Source organism: Mchenga conophoros, linkage group LG9 (genome assembly GCF_057382185.1).
Source record: "Mchenga conophoros isolate Kocher_MC1m ecotype Shallow Benthic linkage group LG9, M_conophoros_male_GT1.1, whole genome shotgun sequence".
Classification (NCBI taxonomy): domain Eukaryota; kingdom Metazoa; phylum Chordata; class Actinopteri; order Cichliformes; family Cichlidae; genus Mchenga; species Mchenga conophoros.
In genome coordinates, this window is record NC_140534.1 from 10,409,482 (window position 1) to 10,432,184 (window position 22,703).

General features: G+C 42.0%; 1 protein-coding gene across 2 annotated transcripts; it reads left to right on the forward strand.

Moving 5' to 3' along the window:
• The first annotated feature begins 3,388 nt into the window (after positions 1–3,388).
• Positions 3,389–22,425, forward strand: LOC146566749 (DIS3-like exonuclease 1). 2 transcript variants are annotated; one of them, XM_085286336.1, is made up of 9 exons: positions 3,390–4,043; positions 6,061–6,153; positions 6,236–6,524; positions 8,957–9,192; positions 10,374–10,528; positions 10,704–10,882; positions 10,973–11,118; positions 11,782–11,953; positions 21,365–22,425. In XM_085286336.1, exons 1-9 carry the CDS (start codon positions 3,805–3,807, stop codon positions 21,680–21,682), a joined length of 1,827 nt encoding a protein of 608 aa, XP_085142462.1. In that variant the 5' UTR covers positions 3,390–3,804; the 3' UTR covers positions 21,683–22,425. The 2 variants fall into 2 exon arrangements, with proteins under 2 accessions (XP_085142461.1, XP_085142462.1); XM_085286335.1 differs by having other exon boundaries at positions 3,389–4,043; positions 10,704–11,118.
• The last annotated feature ends 278 nt before the right edge of the window (positions 22,426–22,703 follow it).

Genomic DNA, 22,703 nt, shown 5'->3' on the forward strand with positions numbered 1-22,703 from the left:
TGTATCTATGAAGCGCCTTGAGGCGACTTTTGTTGTGATTTGGTGCTATATAAATAAAATTGAATTGAATTGAATTGCTTAAAGAATGGAGAACACAAACTTTGTCCAAAAACCTCTTATGTTTTTATTTTTAGCAGTCTCTTTTTTCTGCAAAATGATAACCAAGTTAGCCTTTTCTTTTGATACAACATACCTACTTTGTTTGGAACCGGTGAATAATGGAAAACATGTTTAGCTGTTTGTTTTTTTTGTAAAAAGATAACGGTGTTAGCTTTTTCTGCAGCCCTATCAAACAAGAAGACAGTCGCATGTAACTACGACGGTGTTTGCTAGTTCACCTTACATGCATTAATGTAATAACGTGGTTAGCCTACTCAACGTAAATTACACACGAACAACATTAAGCTCCTCACGCAGAGAAGAACGGTTGCTGCTGCATCATCATCCGTCTGCTACACTGGCAGGGCTAGGGGCCAGGACTCTCCTCTTCGGGTTTTTGGGGGATGTTGCTAACTCCAGGTCCAATAACAGGCAACCCACCTGCAGCAGATGTGCTCGGTGTGAAGTCTCGCAGCAAGCTATCAAATACGGCGCATTTCTCTGCTTTTAAAAAAACGCTATTGCGTTGCCAGGTCTTTCATTGGATTCGAGGTGTTACTTCCTTTGCACAGTATCACAGTATCACCTTAAAGCACTTGTTGCTGCTGAGTTTGCATATTTTGCTGTGAAGTACAGCCAGACTTTTGACCGCTTTGCCTTGGACATTTAATCTGTAGCTCTGCTCTCAAAGAACATACGTACCTGGACCCGCCTACTATCCTCGGAAACGTAAAATGATTGGCTAGAATCCAAAGTGTATGACATCTCAAGAAAAAAAAAAGCCACCCGTATCCGGTATACCCGCACCCAATGTTCCCTCTAATTTTTCATGTGTCTGAGCGAACACAGAAACTCCCTGAGCGATCCCTTGGACCACTGTGAGCAACAGCAGACGTGTGCACTGTGGTGACGCCAGCATTGAATCCATGCAAGTTACATGGTTTATTAAAATAATAAAATTACAGCATTTACATTTATGTTAGACTACTTTTAATTAACTATTTTAGCCCACTTACAATGAAAATTTAAAAAAACAAAACAAAAAAATCTTGTTCATGACCTGTGTAGCATGTTAACACTATTGGAAGTAAAAATAACTTGAACTCCAATTTTGAAAACACAAGTTTCTTTTGTTTTTTTTTCATAAAGCTCTGACTTGTATTATGAGTCTGTGGTCTGGGAGAGAGTCTGTAACTCTGTCTGCAAAATACAGTAAATAATGACCAATGTTGGGTAATTAATTATATAGTTACTTCTTCAAAAAAGTAACTGAGTTATGCAAACAACAAAGTTTTTTGCAGCTGTTTACCTAAAAATGCAGCCAAGGCGTTTTTTTAAATAAACATTTTAAATTATTTAGAGAACAATCATCAAATTGCATCAAATCTGATGCCACACAAATTATTTGTGCCACTCCAAAAATAATTTCTGTCAACTATGAGATGAAGGAGAACAACAGCCTGATACCTGCAGGCCTGACAGCAGCAGATGTGTCACTGCTGTAACACCTGTAACACTCAGCAGTCGCCTCATTGTTCTGACACACACTAAACGTCGCCACGCCGCTTTGCTCGCTAAAACACCGGTGTCGGCACATAAGGACGCTGTCAGAGCCTGTCAACGACATTGATTAGCTGCGTATATACGAATGTGAATCGCATTACTGGCTGGATCCCATACGGGAGCAGCCAGTCACTGACTAACACTGCAAAACAGACTTGTTAAAGTATTGATTTTAATTTCAATTCAGGTTAGATTTTTTTTTTTGTGCGCAACGCAGATTTTCTGTGCGCAGAGACCGTGCCAGCAGTGCGCAATTGTGCACACACACAGCTTCGAGGGAACATTGCCGGTACCCATTCCTAACTCTGTTCCACATGTGTTATGTTTCCTTCAGGATTAGCTAAATAAGAGAGGATTATTTTCCATTTATTAAACTGCATTTAGCTACTCTTTCGTATCACATTTACTTTGGGAATGCACCAATTGGTCCACATCCTGTTTATGCAGGGCCCACTTTTAAACGGTAAATTGCTGAAAATGTAGCCATATATAGCGCTTTTCTGTGTCTTGCACTCCTTTGCATAGATTGAAGCATCTGTGTGTTCCTGTTTTGTTGAGTGTATCTGTCTGTGTGGCTGTTGAAGGCTACTGAGAGTGTGACCTTCACAGTTCACCAGAGGACCATCTATTACATTTGTTAGGTTATGCGTTTTTGATATTATTGCATCCTCACTGGCACACTCAGTCCTTAGTGTGGGCTTACCCTGCTCCATACCTTGTTAAGGATAAAGAACTTACAACCTGGAAGTAGATTATATCTCCCATAGTGAGATACAGAGAATGGTTGCTTACCAGGGTAACTCTGGTTTTCTGAAACCCAGGTGATGTTTGGTTTTCACCTCCAAACAATCGCAGTCAGAGATCAGGTGAAAGAGGAAAGAGCAGAGAGCGTCAAAATAAAAGGGAAATTATGGGAGCAAACACCAGAGTTTAACAATTGTTCATCACTAAATACAGTACAGATATTTTAATAAGGAGAGGTTATTTGAAAGAATGAAATTGATTTACTGATGAACAGAATTTAAACAGGTGATTTGCCGTTAGACTCAGATGGCCTATCTCAGCGGAACAGAACCCCGTCTGTGAAAAGGATTAGAGCAGGAGCCCCGAGAGCCTGGAAGCTGGTGGTGGAATGGTTGAATGGAGCATGAGTGATGAGATGAGGCGTGTACAAGGAAGAATAACCGAGGACACAGCATGAATGTTGATTGGCCTGGAGAAGGTGATTGGACTAGACCACTTCAGGAACGCCTTTAGCCACACCTCACCAGGTGTAGACAATCGGCAGTTAAACCTAGGCAACACCTGAAGACAACTGCATTTCCACTGTAAGGAGTGTAAGGGTTGCAATGGGCTGTAACAAAGGACAAGCACAGATGAGTCCACTATCATAGACTGGAACATCATTCATAACTTTTTATGTTATAAAGGGGGTGGCAGTAGAGCTTCTGTGATTGGTCACATCAGAGAGTGCTTGGTTATCAGAGAGTTACCATAGTAACCAAAGGTTTTAAAGATTGCAATATAGCTATTGTTGTCCAGAGGGGCCGATGGTGCGATATGGCAGCCTCGCTTCTGTCAGTCTGCCCCAGGGCAGCTGTGGCTACAACTGTAGCTGCCTCCACCAGTGTGTGAATGTGAGAGTGAATGAATAGTGGCATTGTAAAGCGCTTTGGGTGCCTTGGAAAGCGCTATATAAATCCAATCCATTATTATTATTATTATCAAATCAACAAAATATTAAAGAATCATTAAATATGTGGAATAGTTCATTCTTTCCTTTTTTCATCAGTGGTTTACACACTGGCTTGCAGGCAAAATGTCACTGGTTCGATTGCAACCGGAGATACAAATCAGGGTTGTGCCTGGAAGGGCATCTGGTATAAAACTCTGCCGTATCAAAAGATGCTGAGCTATCAGGTGTGGTGACCCCTTGTGACAAGGGAGCAACTGAAAGTGAAACACTGTTTTGCTTTGTCTTTGTGTAAAGTGTCCTTGAGTGTTTTGAAAGGCGCTTAATAAAATGTATTATTATTATTATTATTATTAATGTTTTGTATAGAATCATAACAAAATGTGAAAAGTTCAAAAGACTATGCGGCTGTTTAGCTGTGCCTGTCCGTCTGCCATCAGCTGAGAGAGATGCCGGTCAACTCTCTGGAGAAGCCGTGGACGGTAGACCCCTCTGAGGTGGCAGAGCGGCGGGATCTTAGGGACAGTCGCCTGGTGTTCAGCATCGATCCACGCGGCTGTGAAGATGTAGACGACACGCTGTCTGTACACAAGCTCCCCAACAGAAGGCTGGAGCTGGGAGTTCACATTGCTGATGTCACTCACTTTGTCAAAGAGGGTTCGCTCACAGACTTGGAGGCACGTTCAAGGTGAGGAACTGGTTGGAGTGGTTGGGTAGAGTAGGTGGGATATAAAAGGATAAAAGAAAATTACAGCATCTTGCATAAGTGTTCAGAGGAACTTTCAGAAGTACAAAGAGGCAAGAAAGTTGTTGCCTGAATTAATGTTGCATCAGCAGCATGCCTTGTAGCGCAATTATAAATAACACAGAGCCACCTTAAATAAGGCTCGTGTCTGATGTGAAGCATTAAGCCTTAAATGTCTATCATTTAATCACATGTAGAAGGACTTCACAGGGTCCATGATGGCTTTGAAAGTATCACTGGCACCAGGAATTGAACCAATGGTCAGCACGTTGTTGGTTCAATCCCTGGTGCCTTCGGGCTTCATGTTAAAGTCACCTTGCACAAAATACTTAACCCCCAAATTTCCCTGGATGCATCCGTTAGTGTGAGTGTGCATGTGAGAGAAAATGCTTAAAGGTATAGACTAACGCGCTGTATGAATATGTGTGCGAATGGACGAATGCTGGTCGTGCTAAAAGGTGGTTGGGGTTCTCACAGTAGAGAACTGCTACACACAGAACACAGTGGTCCATGTTGTTACGAAGAACTTGTGCTCATTTTGAGTACGATGCCATTAACAGGACAGGGGAATGTTTCCGCTGTGGGAAAGCCTGAGTGATTTTCACTGTGGCCTTCATAAACATATATTACTACGGGACATGGCAGCCATACTTGTACACAACATTCAACCAGAAGGTCATGCAGCAAAAAAAGGAAAAATGAGTCCGCTTCCAACTAAATTAGTTTTATTCTACTGAGTGGTAGAAGTAAAGAACAGTGTGTCACACATCATTTGTTTTCAGATCCCCTTTGTACAGTTACGGGTGTCAGGAAAACACCGGAGGTCACATGATGGCATGTGACCTTGAGTACCTGATGTTAATGGTTTGTCTATAATTGGCTTTCAGTGCATCTTATTAATAAAGAGGATGATGATACAAGACAGTTGAACCACAGTAATAGAACAAGAAGATATTCATCTGTGTTTATGTCCAGATATATGCACATGTTCTGATTTATTTATTTATTTTGTGCTGTATTGTACAAATGAATAAAACTGAGTTTAAAATATCTGCAGTAAATGAAGTGAAGGTCGGGGCTGCAAAAGTAATGCTTGCACTTGATCTCCACAAATTTTCCTTCCTGGGAACATGCAGCGATGACACCATGTGACAGGGAAGCAGCCCAAAAAAATTTGTGTCACAGCTGAACGGCCGACAAATCTGCAGCAAATGCATTCTGCTGTCATCTCGGTGTAATCTCGCTATAATCCAAAATCTCTACGGAATTCTTTCAGCACCTTGTTGAGTCTTGGAAGTGAAGAAAGGAGTGTTCAGAAGGCAGAAGTGTCTAACCCAGTGCTAATAAAATGTATCTGATAAAGTGTAGTCTGCAGATAAATTAGTAAGAAGGTCCATGAAGTGCATGTCGTTTTTTAAAGGCAGCAGCAGCAGCAGCAGCAGCATGTACAGAAGATGATTGAGAGCCGAGTGAGGAGAGAAACTCCGTGTAGACTGTTAACAACGTGCACTTATAAAATAATACTGAAATCTTACTATATATTTTTTATGTTGTGATTTTTAATGTAGTTTTGGTCCTCTGCTTTCTCTCTGACTTACTCTAAAATTCCATTTTACATTTCATAGCTGTCCACAAAGCAGCGTGCAGATCACCCACCTGTCCAGCTCGCCTCCACACTTTAAAGAAGTAAATTAAAATCTCATGATTGTGGTTTGAAGCCTTAAATTCTATTTCAGAAAATGGGGAATATTTATTAAATCATAAGAAAAACATTTTGCTTATTTATTTCATCCTTCCTGACTTATTAATAAACAGAAGGATGAAAATGACAAAGGTGGAACAAACTCTGAATATTTAGTACTTATTTTCAAATTATGTCTCACTTTTGATTAGAAAGAAGATGATAAAGCTGCTGCTTTGATCTCATTGCCTTTTTATATTTATTATGTCACTTCTTAAGGGCTACAACCTACTACCTGGCAGACCGCAGGTACGACATGCTGCCTGCTATTCTCAGCGCAGACCTTTGCTCACTGCTGGGAGGTGCTGACAGGTTAGTAGACTTCCCATCACACGTTTCATTTTCATATGCTTAAAATGCATGCTAGTTGTGTAACTGACACTTTCAAATTCAGGTATGCAATGAGCGTGCTTTGGGAGCTTGACGCAGAATCCCTTGAAGTCCAAGAGGTCTGGTATGGTCGTACACTCATCCGCTCCTCCTATCAGCTCCACTACGAGCTGGCTCAGGCGCTCCTCAACGGAGAACAGGTTGAGGTAGCGGAACTGGCCAACCTGGGTCCTCAGGAAAAGGGTTCTAAGCTAGCTCAACTCACTGAGGCACTTGAGATGCTCACACATGTAGCCAGACATCTTCGGGCAAAGAGGGACAGAGGAGGAGCGCTGGAGCTGGAAGGAGTGGAGGTATGATTGGTTTCTTGTATCTTCATAGAGTATTTTGTGTGTTTTGGTAATGTGTGTACTTAACAGTAAGACTATATAAATAAAGACTGCAAACATTTAAGGTTCATGTTCTTAATTGAAAGCGTAAGCATGTTATAGCTGAGTGTCTAACCCTAACACATCGTCACTACTGACGTCTAACATACGACACAAAATGATTCAATGAATCTGAAGTGAATCAAACAAAGTAAACCGTGCACATAGCTTCAGTGGAGAGAAATCCATTCTGCACATTAAAAACTGGAACCACTATCTTTCTCGCACATTTCAGCTGCAGAAGATTCTCCCTTCTAAGCTTCTGTCTAAGTGAAAGTTTGACTTAACCTCTGTGTTTGGTCATTTTGTCAGATGACATCATGGTTAGAAAATTCAGTATCAGTCACCCCGAAACACTTCATACAGCCGAGGGGAGGAAATCAGGTCAAAAGACACCTGTGGAAAAGGGCCAGGGATTAATGATAACTAATGATTAAATGGAGATTGGTCTATAAACATGTAGTCAGTGATAATGATGACAAAGAGGTGATGATGATGTTCGGCGTCATCATGAGAATCCCCCAGCTGCCACGGTCTATTGCAGCATAACTAAGGGAGGATTCAGGGTCACCTGGTCCAGCCCTAACTATATGCTTTAGCAAAAAGGAAAGTTTGAAGCCTAATCTTAAAAGTAGAGATAGTGTCTGTCTCCTGAATCCAAACTGGAAGCTGGTTCCACAGAAGAGGGGCCTGAAAACTGAAGGCTCTGCCTCCCATTCTACTTTTAAATACTCTAGGAACAACAAGTAGGCCTGCAGAGCGAGAGCGAAGTGCTCTAATAGGGTGATATGGTACTACAAGGTCATTAAGATAAGATGGGGCCTGATTATTTAAGACCTTGTATGTGAGGAGCAGGATTTTGAATTCTGGATTTAACAGGAAGCCAATGAAGGGAATCTGCTCTCTCTTTCTAGTCCCTGTCAGGACTCTTGCTGCAGCATTTTGGATCAGCTGAAGGCTTTTCAGCGAGTTTTTTGGACATCCTGATAATAATGAATTACAGTCGTCCAGCCTGGAAGTAATAAATGCATGAACTAGTTTTTCAGCGTCACTCTGAGACAGGATATTTCTAACTTTAGAGATGTTGCACAAATGGAAGAACGCAGTCTTACATATTTGTTTAATATGTGCATTGAAGGACATGTCCTGGTCAAACATGACTCCAAGGTTCCTCACAGCGTTACTGGAGGCCAAGGTAATGCCATCCAGAGTAAGAATCTGCTTAGATACCATATTTCTAACATGTTCAGGACTCAGTACAATAACTGAATGAATTTAGACGCAGGAGTCTTCCAGGTCTTTATGTTTAGTTTGGTTTTTTGCTGTGTTATTTACAGAATTACAGATGGATACCATATATTTCTTTTCATCGATAATAAATTATAGTACGGTCTAATAGAGACGTTATTTTTAAAATCAGGCGTCTAAGCAGAACACGTTCCTCAGCAGAAAACATTTTATCAGAAAGTCATTTCAGTGAGAATATTGGAATAAAGAAACCAAGCACTCCACTGTGAAACCACTGACAGTTTTCACATTAGATCACAGCCATTTATCTACAGCGGCTGGTCGGCCATCTGTTAAAACCTCATATGGACAATTCCTGTTGTTCTATAAGATGCTCTCTAATAGGATGTCTTGGATTTATTTATTATTCAGTTATTGCATTCCTGTTATGGCTGTACGCACACAGAATATTGATATGAAGTAAAAATGATTCTCTCGGGTTGCTTCTGGGATAGTGGAAAAACCAATATATTTCTAAAAGTGTGTTTAATGATTGAGCTGCCACCCAAAAATCAAGTTCTTATCTTGACAAAGCTGGATTATTGACTGCTGGTGAAACATCAGTTGTCCTGAAGGATAAGGACAACAGATGTTTCATCTTGATCTATTATATAAAACGGCCAAAACTGTGTTCAAATCCAAACTTTCTGGCTTCTTTTGGTTCCTGCTGAAGTGCTTTGGGTCCCCTCAGTTCATCCTTAGTCTGAGAAAAGTTTTGTTCTCTCTTTAAGGCACATTTCCTTTGAGCTAACTTAAACTCTGATTGGCTGTCCACTATAAACAAAAAGCATGAACAGCAGATCGGTGGAGTTTCTGTGCCCATGAGCAGAGCTGTGTGCCTGTTAGGGATATGTGTTCTTACTGGTATGATAGAGAGCTGAACGTAGGAAAGACAGTAGACTGTTTTCAGGTTGAGATTCATTCACATTTGGTTCTCCGTGCAGCATTTGTTCCGGTGGAATGGTGCATATTCAACTGAGTTAAAGTAAACTGTAGTAAAATGTGGCCCACTGATGCATTTTCATATTCTTTTTCATTGAAGTCACGTTAGAAGCATTTTCCCTTTTCAGGTGGGTGCCCAGCTGGATGAGGAGAGGAACATTACGGCCCTGGTCCCTCGTCAGCCCCTGGAGGTCCATGAGACCGTGGCAGAGTGCATGATTTACGCCAACCACTGGGTGGCCCGCAAGATCCAGGAAGCTTTCCCCAACCAGGCCCTTCTAAGGTGTCACCCACCACCACAACAGGAGCTATTCAACCAGCTGGTGGACACTGCAAAGGCCAAAGGTTTCACCATTGACACCAGGTAATGTTTTTGACTGTTCAGTATAGAAACTGAGGAAATGCATATTGTAGTCCAACGCACATCATGTTCAGACACACAAGTGTGTGAACCTGAAATGTTTGATAACACGGGGACACACTCAGGTGTCACATGAGCAGTCAGACAAGAAGAAGACATGTTCCTTCAGCTCAGGTTGAGGTTGAAGCCAAATATGCTTCCAAACCAAAGACTAGAACATATGATGAAGCATATCTTGCCTTTGGCTTCAGCTTCACAACAGCTGTCGTGGCAAGGTCGGTCTCCCCGACAGAATTAGTTTCCCCTGCGTCGGGAGCACACGCTGGGCTGTCCAAATCACGGACAAACAGGATCCCACATTCTTGATTTTCAGTTCACAAACACTTCTTATAACGACTAACTACTCCTGAAACTTTGGAGGTTTTAGCTCTTTACACAGTAAAGTTACAGGATAAATATAATTATCAGGCAAAATGTCCTTCGTTTGTTAAAATAATCCCGTCTGATACCACGAGAGGACAATAAATATTTCATTTTCTGTTGTAACCCTTAAACTGAATGGTAATGTAACGACACTCAGGTTTCACTTTTTTACAAAACTAAAACATCACTACTTCCACGTCTGACTGTTTGTAATGGAGGCGGCGTAACCTGGATCCACACTCCGTGCCCAGCGAACGCTCGCCACGCAGGGGGAACACATGCTGTCGGCGATGCCGACCTCGGCACAACGCTGATCCTGCCGCAGTTTGTTCCCCGGTTCAAATCCCGGACAAACAGGATCCCACAGCTGTTTATGCTTTTAAACCCGTTTTGCACAGAGAGCAGTGTTGAATATTCTCACACGGGAACAAAACAAACAACTCAAATAATTAAAGATGGTTTGTTTTTCTGTTTTTTAAAAGAGGCAGTGATTTATTTAATTACAACCTGTAATCTATTACAGTTAACTTTTATTTGTTTAACTGTTTACAAAAGGTCTGAGGATCTGAGGCGTGGAATGAACTGCAATGGAGTTTGAAAACAAAATATGAATGTGCGGTTGGAGGATTGTGGGGGGGGGGTTAAACCAACAGCAGAACCGGTCCCAGGACAAGAGACATGGTGATGCAAGTAGCTTTGTGTCACTGACTGCTGAGATGAGAGGCCTCACTCATCCCTGGTTTCTGGCTCTGTTCCTTCAGGTCCAACAAGGCTTTAGCTGCCTCACTGGACCGAGCTGTGGACCCACAGGACCCCTTGGTGAACAGGTTGTTCAGAATGATGGCCACCACTGCTATGTCACAGGCTCTGTACTTCTCCACTGGTGCTCATCCTCAAGACCAATACTACCATTATGGTACGATACCGCTGCACAGCTTTTATTGGCTGCACTAGAGTTTCAGTGTGACTGTGGGTCAGTCCATCCATCACACGTCTGCACACACTTGTCCAACGTCTGTTGTTTGTGAAGAATTATTCGACTGAGAACTAGAAAGAAGGCTAACGTGCTGATATTTGCTTCGTTGTCGTAGGTCTGGCTCTGGATCGCTACACACACTTTACCTCACCCATCCGTCGGTACGCAGACATTGTCGTGCACCGCCTTCTTACCGCAGCCCTGCACATGCAGAGGGGCGTTGTATCTGGTAAAGCACCAGCCAGTAACAAAGAAGTGGAGGAAATGGCTCACCATGTCAACAGCAAGAACAGGGTCAGGGGTGTTTTATTGTTTGTGTTTTTCAATGATTCACCTCTTACTCTATTAACAGAAGCTGTGCTGACGTCTGTGTTTCATTTGCAGGCAGCACAGGCAGCCCAAATGCGATCCACAGCACTGTTTCAGTGTCTGTTTTTCAGAGAACGAGACCCTCAGACAGACCCGTGCTGTGTGGCTGACGCTGTTGTCTACTCCATTCGAGACAACGGTGTCTTGGTGTTTATCCCAGAGTAAGAACCTTCAGTCCTGTGTTTTGTTCTGCAGTCTTCTTCTTTTCCTTTGTTTAATGGAGCTGTACAGCAGCTCACAGACGGCCAACCACTCGTGTATTTTTAATAGACGAATTCAAAGTTTATGACAATGAATGAATTTGTTGGAAGATGTAATTGCACGCTAATCAATGTATATTTAACAGTATACACGCTAGTTTTATTTTCTCTTAAAAAACCTCAAAATGAGTTTTAAATTGTATAAATTTACTAAACTAATTCCTTAAACATTTATTGTGAGCAGGGAAAATCGGCTAAAACCCCGAATCTTTTCTCTACCAGGCTTTAAATAAGTTAATTGCATTGCTGAAGTTGAGTCTGTGGGGAGGGACGGTGCTTTGGAGCCAGCCTTGTGTTTGTGGCACTTCTACGTTAGCTTAGCTAACCTCTGGAGGTTGCTGCTTGTTTATTGCAAGGAAAGTGTAATTTAATAACATCAGTGTTCTCCATGCTTGTGGTGTTACAGGGATATGCAATATTAACAGTTTATTAAAATGTAACCTGTGGTCATTTTGAGAAGGCTGTAGAATCCATGTAATGATTAAAATCACAGGGCGCAAAGCAGGTTGAGTAATATCACTGAGTAAGTAAGGCTGCCTCTGACCACAGCCATGTTGTTCACAGGTATGGTGTGAGGGGGCCTGTGTATCTGAAGAACAAAGAGGGCCTGGTGGTGGTAGCGGGACAGGACGGCAGCTGTGATTGGCAGGGTGGCACTGTGCGAAAATACCCGGACCGCATTACCACCACCTCCAGCTGTGGCACCTCCACCTTCAAACTGTTTGACCACATCACCGTAAGTCACAGAAAACGCTAATCAATCATTTTAGAAGGTTTCCAGCAATGCAGCGCCTAAAGGCGACGATTCCAAATATATATGCATGAGTGTATATGAATCACAGGTTCATACGACTACTGGATCTTTTGTGGTCCAACATTAAGAGACGTTTTATGATCTTGTTGTGATAAAGTGTTGTGTGGTTGCTGCTTTGTTAGCTAATCTCAAGGTAACAAAACGTCAGTAAGATGAATGAGACGAAAATGATTCCTGAAAATAAATCATTTAAAGTTATTCAGTTTATTGTTTTTAAATATTATATGAAAACAAAAACATAAGTGTGGGGGGGGGGGAGGCTCTCCTCCAAGACAAGAAATGTAATGCTTCCAGTTTGTGGCGTTTCTACACAAACCTTTTTGTAAAGGGAGATAAAAAATGACAGTGGGCGGTAATTGTTTTCACATAAACGCCTTTAAACGCTGCACGGTCGCACTCTCTCTCTCGCACTCGATAAATGATCCATTGTTGCTCTGCACACGTTTGTTACCACAAACGTCGCATGCACTTATGTCATTGTCATGAGACACTCTTGCAAACAAACTCACGGTTTAGTAACACAGTAGAGCAGCGTGTTTACGGGACAGTAACAGTAATCTAATTACCTTTTTTGCAACAGTAATCCCTTACTTTACTCGTTACTTGAAAAAAGTAATCTAATTATGCGTTGCTGCCCATCACTGGCGTCAAGTTATATTAAGTTCAGGCATGTTACACACGATGATTGTGAGGAATAAGTGCATGTGATTTAAGCAAAAAGAGCAGGAAACATTACCCTAAGGTTAGCTAACAAAAAGAAACTGAAGTAACGGTGTGTTATTCTCACATCTTTGGCTTTAAGACATGAAAAAGTGACAGAGTACTGCTGCTTCCACTGTTATCAACATCTTTTCTTTCTTTCATGGACTTATCCTGGGGTCATAAATGTCAAAGGGCAAAGGCAATGCTAACAACATAGCTTACTGATGGATGATGATGGATGACACATGTGGCCAAAACAAGATAGAAAGTGAAGGATATAAAAAAAACAACAACAGCAATAGAATAATATTAAACACAAAGTGAACCCGTCTTCCTTCATTAAATAGGTTCTTTTAGATGTTAAGGAGGAATTGACTTAACCAGGCTGGCGGAGAATGAAGACAACCGGACACCTGCGGCAGATGGGGAATCAGTGAACTTTTATTGAGACAGAGACAACCTCTCAACACAGCTCACATCAGGAGATTCCTAATATTTGCTGTGAGGATGGGTATATATTCTCTAAAACTTACAGGAGGGGGTTGTGAGGAAAGTGCTGCATTAGCAGAAAAACAACTCCATAAAAGGAAAGCGGCCTTGGGTGTTCTAGTCTCTTCGCTTGCAGATATCTTTCGCCTGCAGGATGAGGCGATCGCTTCTTATCGCTCTCAAGGCCAAAGTCGTGAGCACATTTTTATTACACAGTTGCACAGTAACTTTAAAGCTGAACAATATTTAAAGCTGAATAATGTTTGATCAGATTATATTTTCTTCAAATCCCCCTTTTGACCCATCTTAAATGGGTCAACACACAAAAATAAGTAACATTCAAAGGAACACAGAGACGTGTCGAAGCCTGGCTCGAAAAACTCCTCGGGTCTTATCATTTGTCTTTATCTGTCATTGCAGATGAGGAGAAAAGAGTCCAGGCACCACCCTGCCCAGGGGTCGGCTGCAAGCAGTCTCGGTTCCCGACGAAAGCAGTAACAGCTGTCCTGCACACACGGATACAACGAGTTAGTGCAACCAGGGTAGAGACACAAAATTAACAGTTCCTGTAACTCAGCAACCAAAAAACATAAGTAATGATAAAAATGTGGAGAGTACAGAGTATACTATAATAATGAGAGATATAAACGTGAAAATGTGAAAGAATAAATCAACCGTAAAATAAACTCAGAACGGTAACTGCTAAGGACATTCAAAAGTGAATATGGTAAAACGTGAGGAAGGGGTGTGGAATAAAACAATTCATATCCAGTGGTGGGAGTACACATTCGCTCAGGCTTAAGTCCGGAGACCCTGAGAACATCGCTTAACCCTCACAACCCGACCAGACACAGTTCAACCAGATATATCCTTCAAGAGGAAGTGGGTGAGGGAAACAATTAATAACAAGCCTAATACAAAACACCACAGAGAAACAACCATTCTAGAAGCATTTAAACAAGAGAAAGACGATAATGTTCGTCGCCCTCACGATCAGAGTTTTCATCATCCGTTGGCGAGGAGGTAACCGTGTCTCGTTTCTTTCTAAATGGATCGGGCGTGGGCAAAACTGGAGAGGAAGTGGTGGGCAAGACCCTAGGGGCTACATTTGTCAGATTGGGACTGTCAGAAGGGGGCGAAGCTTTTGAACTTGAAGGTGTCAGAAGTGTCGGGGGCCCTTCACAGATCAGGATTATGCCAATGGGAATGAGACCCAGGGCCAGGAAGCAAACAAAGACGCAACATCTTTGCCTGCCTGTCATTTCAGGGGGAAAGGGCCAAGACATGTTTACTTAGCTTGGATGTCTTCTAATAGAGGATGATGGGGCAGAGAAAGGTGGTCCAGTTCCCCCCACCTCGCCAAGGGCGTGTTCTAGGAGTTAAAGAGCAACAACCTGCAATCTGTACCAAAAAATCTTCATAGTCCCACCGGAAAATCATAAGAGTAATAAACGATTCAGCTCAACAGACAAGTATCATGTTCAGGTTTCTCCAATCATTAAATCACTATTATTGCCACAATTTGCTTTATTCACCCTTTGGGCAATGTTATTCCAAGAGAGAGAGAGAGAGAGAGAGAGAGAGAGAGAGAGAGAGAGAGAGAGAGAGAGAGAGAGAGAGCGAGAGAGAGCCCCTAATGGCCAGTTAGTGGGCTCTAGGTCAAACTGTCCCCAAATTTGTTATTTGTTATTATTACTTGTTTTCATGTCACTTGTCTGTTTTCTACTGCACCCCTCTCACCAAAGCAAAGCAAACATTAGCAGCACATTGACCGTAGTCAGGCATCCTCATTCCATAGGTGCTATAAAACATTTCCTGTAAAAGAATCACAGTTTTCAAGACAGGGTGTGTCTCCCCCAACACTCTCACCAGAATACAGTGTAATAGCATCCCCAACTCCTAACCCATAAACACCGTTTCTTCACACATCCGCCCAGAAATCCTGTAATAGAAAAACATTAAAACTGTAACCCTGTAGGGAAGAAAATGTAAATGGTAACGCTGCGCAGTTACCTCTGTAAGCAACACAAGACACAAAAATGGCATTTACAGGTTCACTCATCCTCGAATATTTTGTCATCCTTCTACTCCTGTAAAAGAAACCCACATAAATTCATCCACCCTTTTATCCTATCTAGGTGGAGGTGGTTAACCTTGAGTCATGGTCAAGTCTTGTCATCTTTTACCAGTCAGTCCGTTTGTTTTTATTCCCAGTCTTTCATCCATTCATCCGTTCTTTGCTGATAGTGAAACCTGTCGTCGCATCTAGTTTCCACACTCAGCAAAATGACGTCATCTCAAAAAGAAACAAGAACTTGAGTTTGGATTACCTCGCTGAATCCTTTTTTAAACAGGGACTCTCGTTTCTAATTGTCCCCACAAGTGTTTCCTCCAGGACCCATTTCAATGCGGAGAAACTCACTTACAACAATTTTCTCGCCGACGTGTAATGCTTGTAATTTCCGATGTGCAGATCTGCTTAAAGAAAAGATTCACAAACAAAAATCAGTAAATATAAAACAAAATAAAATGAAAAATAACAAAAACAAAATGCAGACGCCCGGGTCTTAGGACTTGTCACTGAATATTCTTCCCATCAATAAAAATACCAACCTAAACCTACACAGAGTCAAATCAACACCACCTCAACCTTTTCATATTCATAAACCTATATGTTTTGCGTTCGTGAAACAAAATTGAACCATTAAGTAAGTTGAGCTCTTGAAATGTTTTAATTCTCTTAATTCTGCCAGTTTATTTCAACACTTATTCAATGACTTTTATTCAACTGCTACTTGGTCACTCGACTTTTACCTGTTCAAATTGCCTAGGGTTCAACAAAGTCTAGATCCCCGTTATCATGAAACTTGAACGGTGTACGATGATTTACTTACAGTAATTTAGAATCATCACTCAACCTAGCTCTACTACTGGCACTGCGTGACTTTTCTCACACTGGAAACCAGAATTTAGTACAGAACTTTAATGCCTCAGGCAATCGCGTTCAAGGGCTGCCCCCCCTTCTCTTCTTCTTTGTCCGTGTGTTCCTCCTTTATTAAATCTCCATCACAATGACGTGGCGCTCTGAAATAAAACTCACACTGTTAATTCCTCGTTTTCACTCTGCCCCACTGCTCAGAGTGTTTTCTTTTCTTTTTAGTGTAGAGTAAACAATTAAGTCGAGGCCTTAAGCCCCAGATATCTCGCACGGGCATCATTTTCATAACCAAACCGCTCCGGACTCTGCTCCCCAGACCACACAAATGCCCTCTGGGCTTATTATTATAGCAAATTCTGTATTTGACTTTGTTGTGTGCAGCATTGAGCCTTTGTCAGTAAAGCATTCTTCATTGCAGCAGCTGGAGCATTGTGTGTCACTTCTTAGTAAATTAAATCAACATTTTGATTTTAGTGCATGGGTATGTATCAGTTTTTACTCCCTCAACAAGTGCATAAGTGTTCATGTGTGTGTTTCCCTTCATTCTAAGTAGGCGCATGCAGAAGTGTGTGTTCGTGTGTTGGTATATGTTTGTGTTCATCACCTTCCTGTTCTGTAGTTTAGGTAAACCAGCGGCCTGACGCATGGCCTAGGGTCCTCCCCTCCTCTTTGGGTCTGTTTTCATCCGTTGTTGCAGCTGCCTGCATCTTCTCCTTGTACCTTGACCCTTTTGCTTCTGTATGGTCCACGGCCTTCTGCAGCTCTGCTGTTCGGCTCTTCTCAGAGGTCAGCATCCTTCTGCTCACCGTCCCTTTTCCTCCGGGCTTAATGCGCGTCTCGTCACAGCTCTGTCAGCTGACGCAGCCTGGGAATTTCCCCCGTGTAGTGAAACGGGCTTTAGGTTTAGTGCTCTCCGTCTCTGCTGCATGAGATCACTCTTTTGCAGCACTGTTGACATCCTCAAGTTGTTGTTGTGAGTCCAGCTGCTGTGGCCTTCAGGGGTCAAAGGGTCAAAGATGGTCGCGGAGAGGGCAACGATGGTAGAGGGGAGGGTAGGAGTCCAGGTCAGCTTCGGCTCTCAGAAAAAACAAAAACAAAACAAAACAGGCGAACAGGAAAATGATGTTGTGTTGGCTGTGCTGTGTTGGCTGTGTTATCCCGAGAGGGGAGAAACAACGAGATCTCGTCTCCCCCCTTTTTTGTTTTTGTTTTTTTTTTTTTTTTTTTTTCACCATATAATCAACTCATAACCCCTCAAGTTGACAGGACAACACAGGTACGTGTTAAAATTCTTAAGATCCTGTTTAGAAACCTAAAAAGGAATTTCCTATCATTCAGTAGTCATTTGTCTTAAACAATCAACAAAAACATGTCCCAAGTCGACCCTTTTAACCACTAAATTTGTCGTGTCCTCACTTAATCCTCAGACCAGTGTCTTTGTCTTTTGACGTTACGTTGTTGTCCTGCAACCCAAAGCGTTTAATTGTCAGTAATGTATAAACTATATCATTTAAAAACAGGTGTATGTTAAGTGTCGCTACTTTAACCTTGCATGTACGTGCACATGTATGTAAGCTGTTTCTTCATTGCATGTATGGGTGCGTCTGTATATGGGTTACTTTAACTTTTTCTCAAACGAGGCATTTCTCTAACACGCACATGTGTCTGTTCCTCACCCTTCTCATATCTTTCTCTGGTTGTGTGTGGTTTTATTTGTTTCAGTGATTTACCAGGAACATCTTTTCCTTTTCTCCATGTCTTCCGCCAGAGGTTAACACTGGTGAGATTCAGGGACACAGCACCCAGAGCAGTTCAGCGAGAAAAACCCGCCTCAAACTACATTCTCTCTTTTTTGTTTTACCGGGAGGGGTGAGGACAACTCTGGTGTCCAGCCGTGAATTTTAGCCAAAGCTTGGCCTGTCTTCTGCTGCCGTACTCAGGCTTCCAGGTTAAGAAAAAACACCTGTATGAAGACACTAAACATACATTTAGTATTTGTATAAACATAACTGCCTAAATCATTGAACTCTTGAGGAGGGTGTATTTCAGAATCAGAATCAAAATCAAAAACTTTATTGTCATTGTCATGAGACCGACGACATTAAGAATGGTCCCCGATCATTGCATCATCCCTAGTAATATCAAATATAAAAAAACAATAAAATTCAATCAATAAAATAGATAGAATACTTAAAATACTAAGTATTCCCACCGTCATGCTTCAGACCGTGCATAGATTAACACAAGAGTGGCATGGTGGACATTTTTGTAGTATTCACATCTGTTATTGCAGTTGGATAACAGCTGTGTTTGAGTCTATTAGTCCTTGCTCTGATTGCCCTGTACCGTCTGCCTTAGGGCAACAGTTCGAACAGGGAGTGGCCAGGATGTGAGGTGTCTTTTATGATGTTTTGGGCCTTTTTAAAACAGTGGGCGTTGTTTGACTCTTTACTAACTTTAAAACCCCACCATAACAATTTCTCACTGACAAACTTCTATGCATCCATTTAAACATGCGAAGCCAGCACAAAATCACACACATACCCCTACAGCAAAGCTTTAACATAACCACAATGCAACTCCTCCCTTAAACGGGAGAAATCACCCTGAATCAACCAACTCTATATAAAACGTCAAACAAAGATAAACCACAAACATTTCTACACTTCTGTGTCTTCCACGCAGCACAATAGGCAGAAAAACACCGATTACTCACAGTCTACAACAAAAGAAAAACCTGCTCTTTTCACAACTCTCACAGCTAAAGTCAAAACTCTTACCCAGTGCCTCTGAAATAATAAAAAAATCACCAAATACTCGATTACTCTTTTCACTCGCTCCCTCTCACTCCCTTCTTCCTCATACAGCATACACGCTCGCTCCCGCGGACCCGCTCGGCCCCGCGGGCTCACTCGGCCCCCACCTTTTTCCTCTCACAGAGACAGAGAGAGAGACCCTTTTCCTTTTTTTTTTTTTTATTTCTCCAGCACACATACACACACAGAATCCCAACTGAGAGAAAGAGGGAGAGAAGAGAAAAGAGTTGTAGAGAGGAAGTTTTTTAGCAGGAGTTTCAGATCTAACAGATTTATACAACTTATTTACACACACCGGTAATTTATGTTCTATTTATTGATTTTAAAGGAGAATTTGGGCCAGCTGGGTTTCTGCCTCTGTTAGGCACTAACAGCTGGGGCGCTGCTTTAAAGGTGAGTCAGCACTGAAATATCCCTTCAGGTGTTACCAGGCTTCTACCAAACCGGAGTCTGGCGGGTAACCTTGCCTAGAGCTTCCTGATAGGGGTGCTAGTTGGTTGTCACCTTGTTCACACGTCTCATTCACACTTCATACATTACCTGCAGTCACTCATTACCCTCCTTATGTATGTAATAAATGTGTAAAAAAAATTCTATGTGTGGTGTATTATTTTAACCAAAAGAGGAACCTAGTTCCTTTAATTGTGTAATCTGTGAACAACGGAGAACCAAACTGTCCTGCCCAGTGTTCCACAGCAAGCATTCAGCGTGTATTTATGTGTGTCCAATATCAAACAGAACATCAAAACATTTAAAACACTAAAATCATCGGGGTTTTAAGAAGAGATCCGTTTTCTCCTATTGATCAAAGGGACCCCTCCTTTGGACTCCAACCAGTACTTCTCCTTTTTAAGTTTTAGAGGATCTTTTCTAATAAAGTCCTCTGGGCCTTCCTAACCCTTCTGTAGTTTAGAGAATATTACTAAAAAATATTCTCAAGGCCTTTAACCTTTTAATTTGTTTAGAAAGGCGTTACTAATAAACCCTTTCAAGGTCCCAGACCTGCACTGAGGTATTTATCCGACACCGGAGAGCAACCCGTCGGCTGCAACCGTGGTCAGACCTCAGTTCACTCTTATCTTTATTCACTTATTCACTTATTTCTTATTCACTTATCTCTTATTCACTTGTCTGATTCTCAACAAGCCTTAAGTAAGCCAGACAATTTTGGTTATGAATTACTAGGAGTTTGGACACTAAGTATTTTTATAATGTTCAATATAGCAGAAATAAAAGGTCTGCTTACCTTGTTTTTGTGTGCACACAGCTTTTGTCCAAACTCCGTTCACTCAGACCACGGCCGATTTCCTCCCATCCGTTCCAGTTGACCTGGAGCGCATCCTGTTCGTGACGCCAATTGAAGGATATAAAAAAAACAACAACAGCAATAGAATAATATTAAACACAAAGTGAACCCGTCTTCCTTCATTAAATAGGTTCTTTTAGATGTTAAGGAGGAATTGACTTAACCAGGCTGGCGGAGAATGAAGACAACCGGACACCTGCGGCAGATGGGGAATCAGTGAACTTTTATTGAGACAGAGACAACCTCTCAACACAGCTCACATCAGGAGATTCCTAATATTTGCTGTGAGGATGGGTATATATTCTCTAAAACTTACAGGAGGGGGTTGTGAGGAAAGTGCTGCATTAGCAGAAAAACAACTCCATAAAAGGAAAGCGGCCTTGGGTGTTCTAGTCTCTTCGCTTGCAGATATCTTTCGCCTGCAGGATGAGGCGATCGCTTCTTATCGCTCTCAAGGCCAAAGTCGTGAGCACATTTTTATTACACAGTTGCACAGTAACTTTAAAGCTGAACAATATTTAAAGCTGAATAATGTTTGATCAGATTATATTTTCTTCAAAAGAAACATTAGCCCAAACACAAGTTGTCCACCACAGCATTGACTGCTGTCAAGCTATGATCATATCAAACAAAGAGATGATGATGATATTCAACAAACAAATCAACAAAACAACAACCTCACTGTGACACTTGACCGAGGTCACAGTGTTAATGAATGTTTTTCTCCCCCTCTGCTCCAGTCTCCACGTCGTGTGAATGTTAGAAAGCACAGTAAAGAAAGTTCGTGTACGGATGGATGAACGTTTGTTACATTGGATACGTGTGTGTAACATACGTATCCAATTTATCCTATTTATGAACAAAATTGTGGCACAGTCGGAAACTTCTCCACTCTACACCACTGTCTACTTAGCTGTGACGCTGCGCACAGTGCTGAGAGGACTGCTGTTATATATTACGTCACAAACCTTAAGTGGGCCTGTCTTTGCATAGCATTCCATTAGACTATTTTCAGTAGGTGCCATTACTGTGTAGTGATCGAACTGAGGAATACTGTGACTTACGTTCTCTGCTCTCTTCAGGTTCGTATTTCTGTCCACTCTTCAACTTGCCACGCTGACCGTCTAAACCTCGAGGTCATCAGCAACAAGCCTCACCACAGTGCCAAGTCCCAGCAGCCCAGCCCTCAGGGCCGCAGTCAGCTGGTCAAAGAGGTGGTGCGTCAGAATGAAGAGGCGCTGGCTCAGGAGAAGACAGCCCGGCGCCCCAAACTCTCCAAAGAGGAAAGAGAGTTTCGTCAGAGCAAAACTCCCAGTCTGTACTCTATTCTGGAAGAAATCAGAGAGTTGGCTCTGATGGATCTGGAAAGGGCTTCACGCCTCCCGGCAACAACAGCATAGAAACGCTGTAGCCCAGCTTTACCTCCAAGCAGACACTTGTGAGAACTGCACGCTGTGCGCTAACAGAACGGTGATCATTGAAGATCACTCGTGCTGAGTCATCCAGGTCATTCTTGTAGCTCCAGATTGTGTGTGGACAAACCACACGAGTGTGTGAAGTCACAGGAAAGCAAACACAATATTAAGTAAAAACATGTCCCGCCATCTTTTTAGAAACCAGAGTCAAACCGAATCAGTGGATACGTTTTGTAAAAGTTAGTTTTTAAAATCACATCAAGTTAAACTTAGTTGTAAGGAGGATAGGGAACGTGTTAATGCCAGTGAAGTGTCAGCAGTTACTTTGACAAGACCTAGTACTCACTGCAAATGTGGTTCAATCCTGCAGGAAACTAGTCAACTGCAGCAGGTTAAAGAAGTCTGGTAACAAAAGGCTTTTCTCTCAGCACCAGTGATCTCAATATCTCACTGGTGGGATCAATGTCTTGTGTAAATTAAATGTCTTGTGTTATAGAACCATTTTTGGTGAGTTCACACATATTGTACTACCTGTGACCACTTCATACAAAACCCAGCACGAGTATTGTTCTGGAGATGATAAAACGTCCACTCGTCCATTTTCTTCTGCACGTCCTGGAATCTGTCCCAGCTGTCATAGGGTGAGAGGCAGGATACGCCCTGGACAGGTCACCGGACTGATAAAACTTCATGTCACTCATTAGCAGACTTTAAAATAAACCCGTAGAGTAATGAAATACACCTGAGGTTGGTTGTGTTGGAAGTGATGTATAAAACTAGGATGTATTTATCTTATAGTTTGTATATCAAGAGCCTGTATAGAAGACACCAACACCAAGGACATTTTTATTGTTTGAACTGGTAAATAATCAGAAGCGTTTTTTGGTTTGTGGATTTTAAGATCGTTTTCTAGAACTACCAACAGAAATATGAACTGTACATAACTATTTCAATATGTGTGCAGTGGCCTGTAATTAAAAATGGTGTTTTCATTAGCGCAGATGGA

Coding starts and splice junctions, on each gene's coding strand:
- LOC146566749 (XM_085286335.1), top strand. CDS start 3,805: ATGCCGGTCAACTCTCTGGAGAAGCCGTGGACGGTAGACCCCTCTGAG. Junction 6,154..6,235: donor CTGCTGGGAGGTGCTGACAG/GTTAGTAGACTT, acceptor TTTCAAATTCAG/GTATGCAATGAGCGTGCTTT. Junction 11,119..11,781: donor GTCTTGGTGTTTATCCCAGA/GTAAGAACCTTC, acceptor TGTTGTTCACAG/GTATGGTGTGAGGGGGCCTG.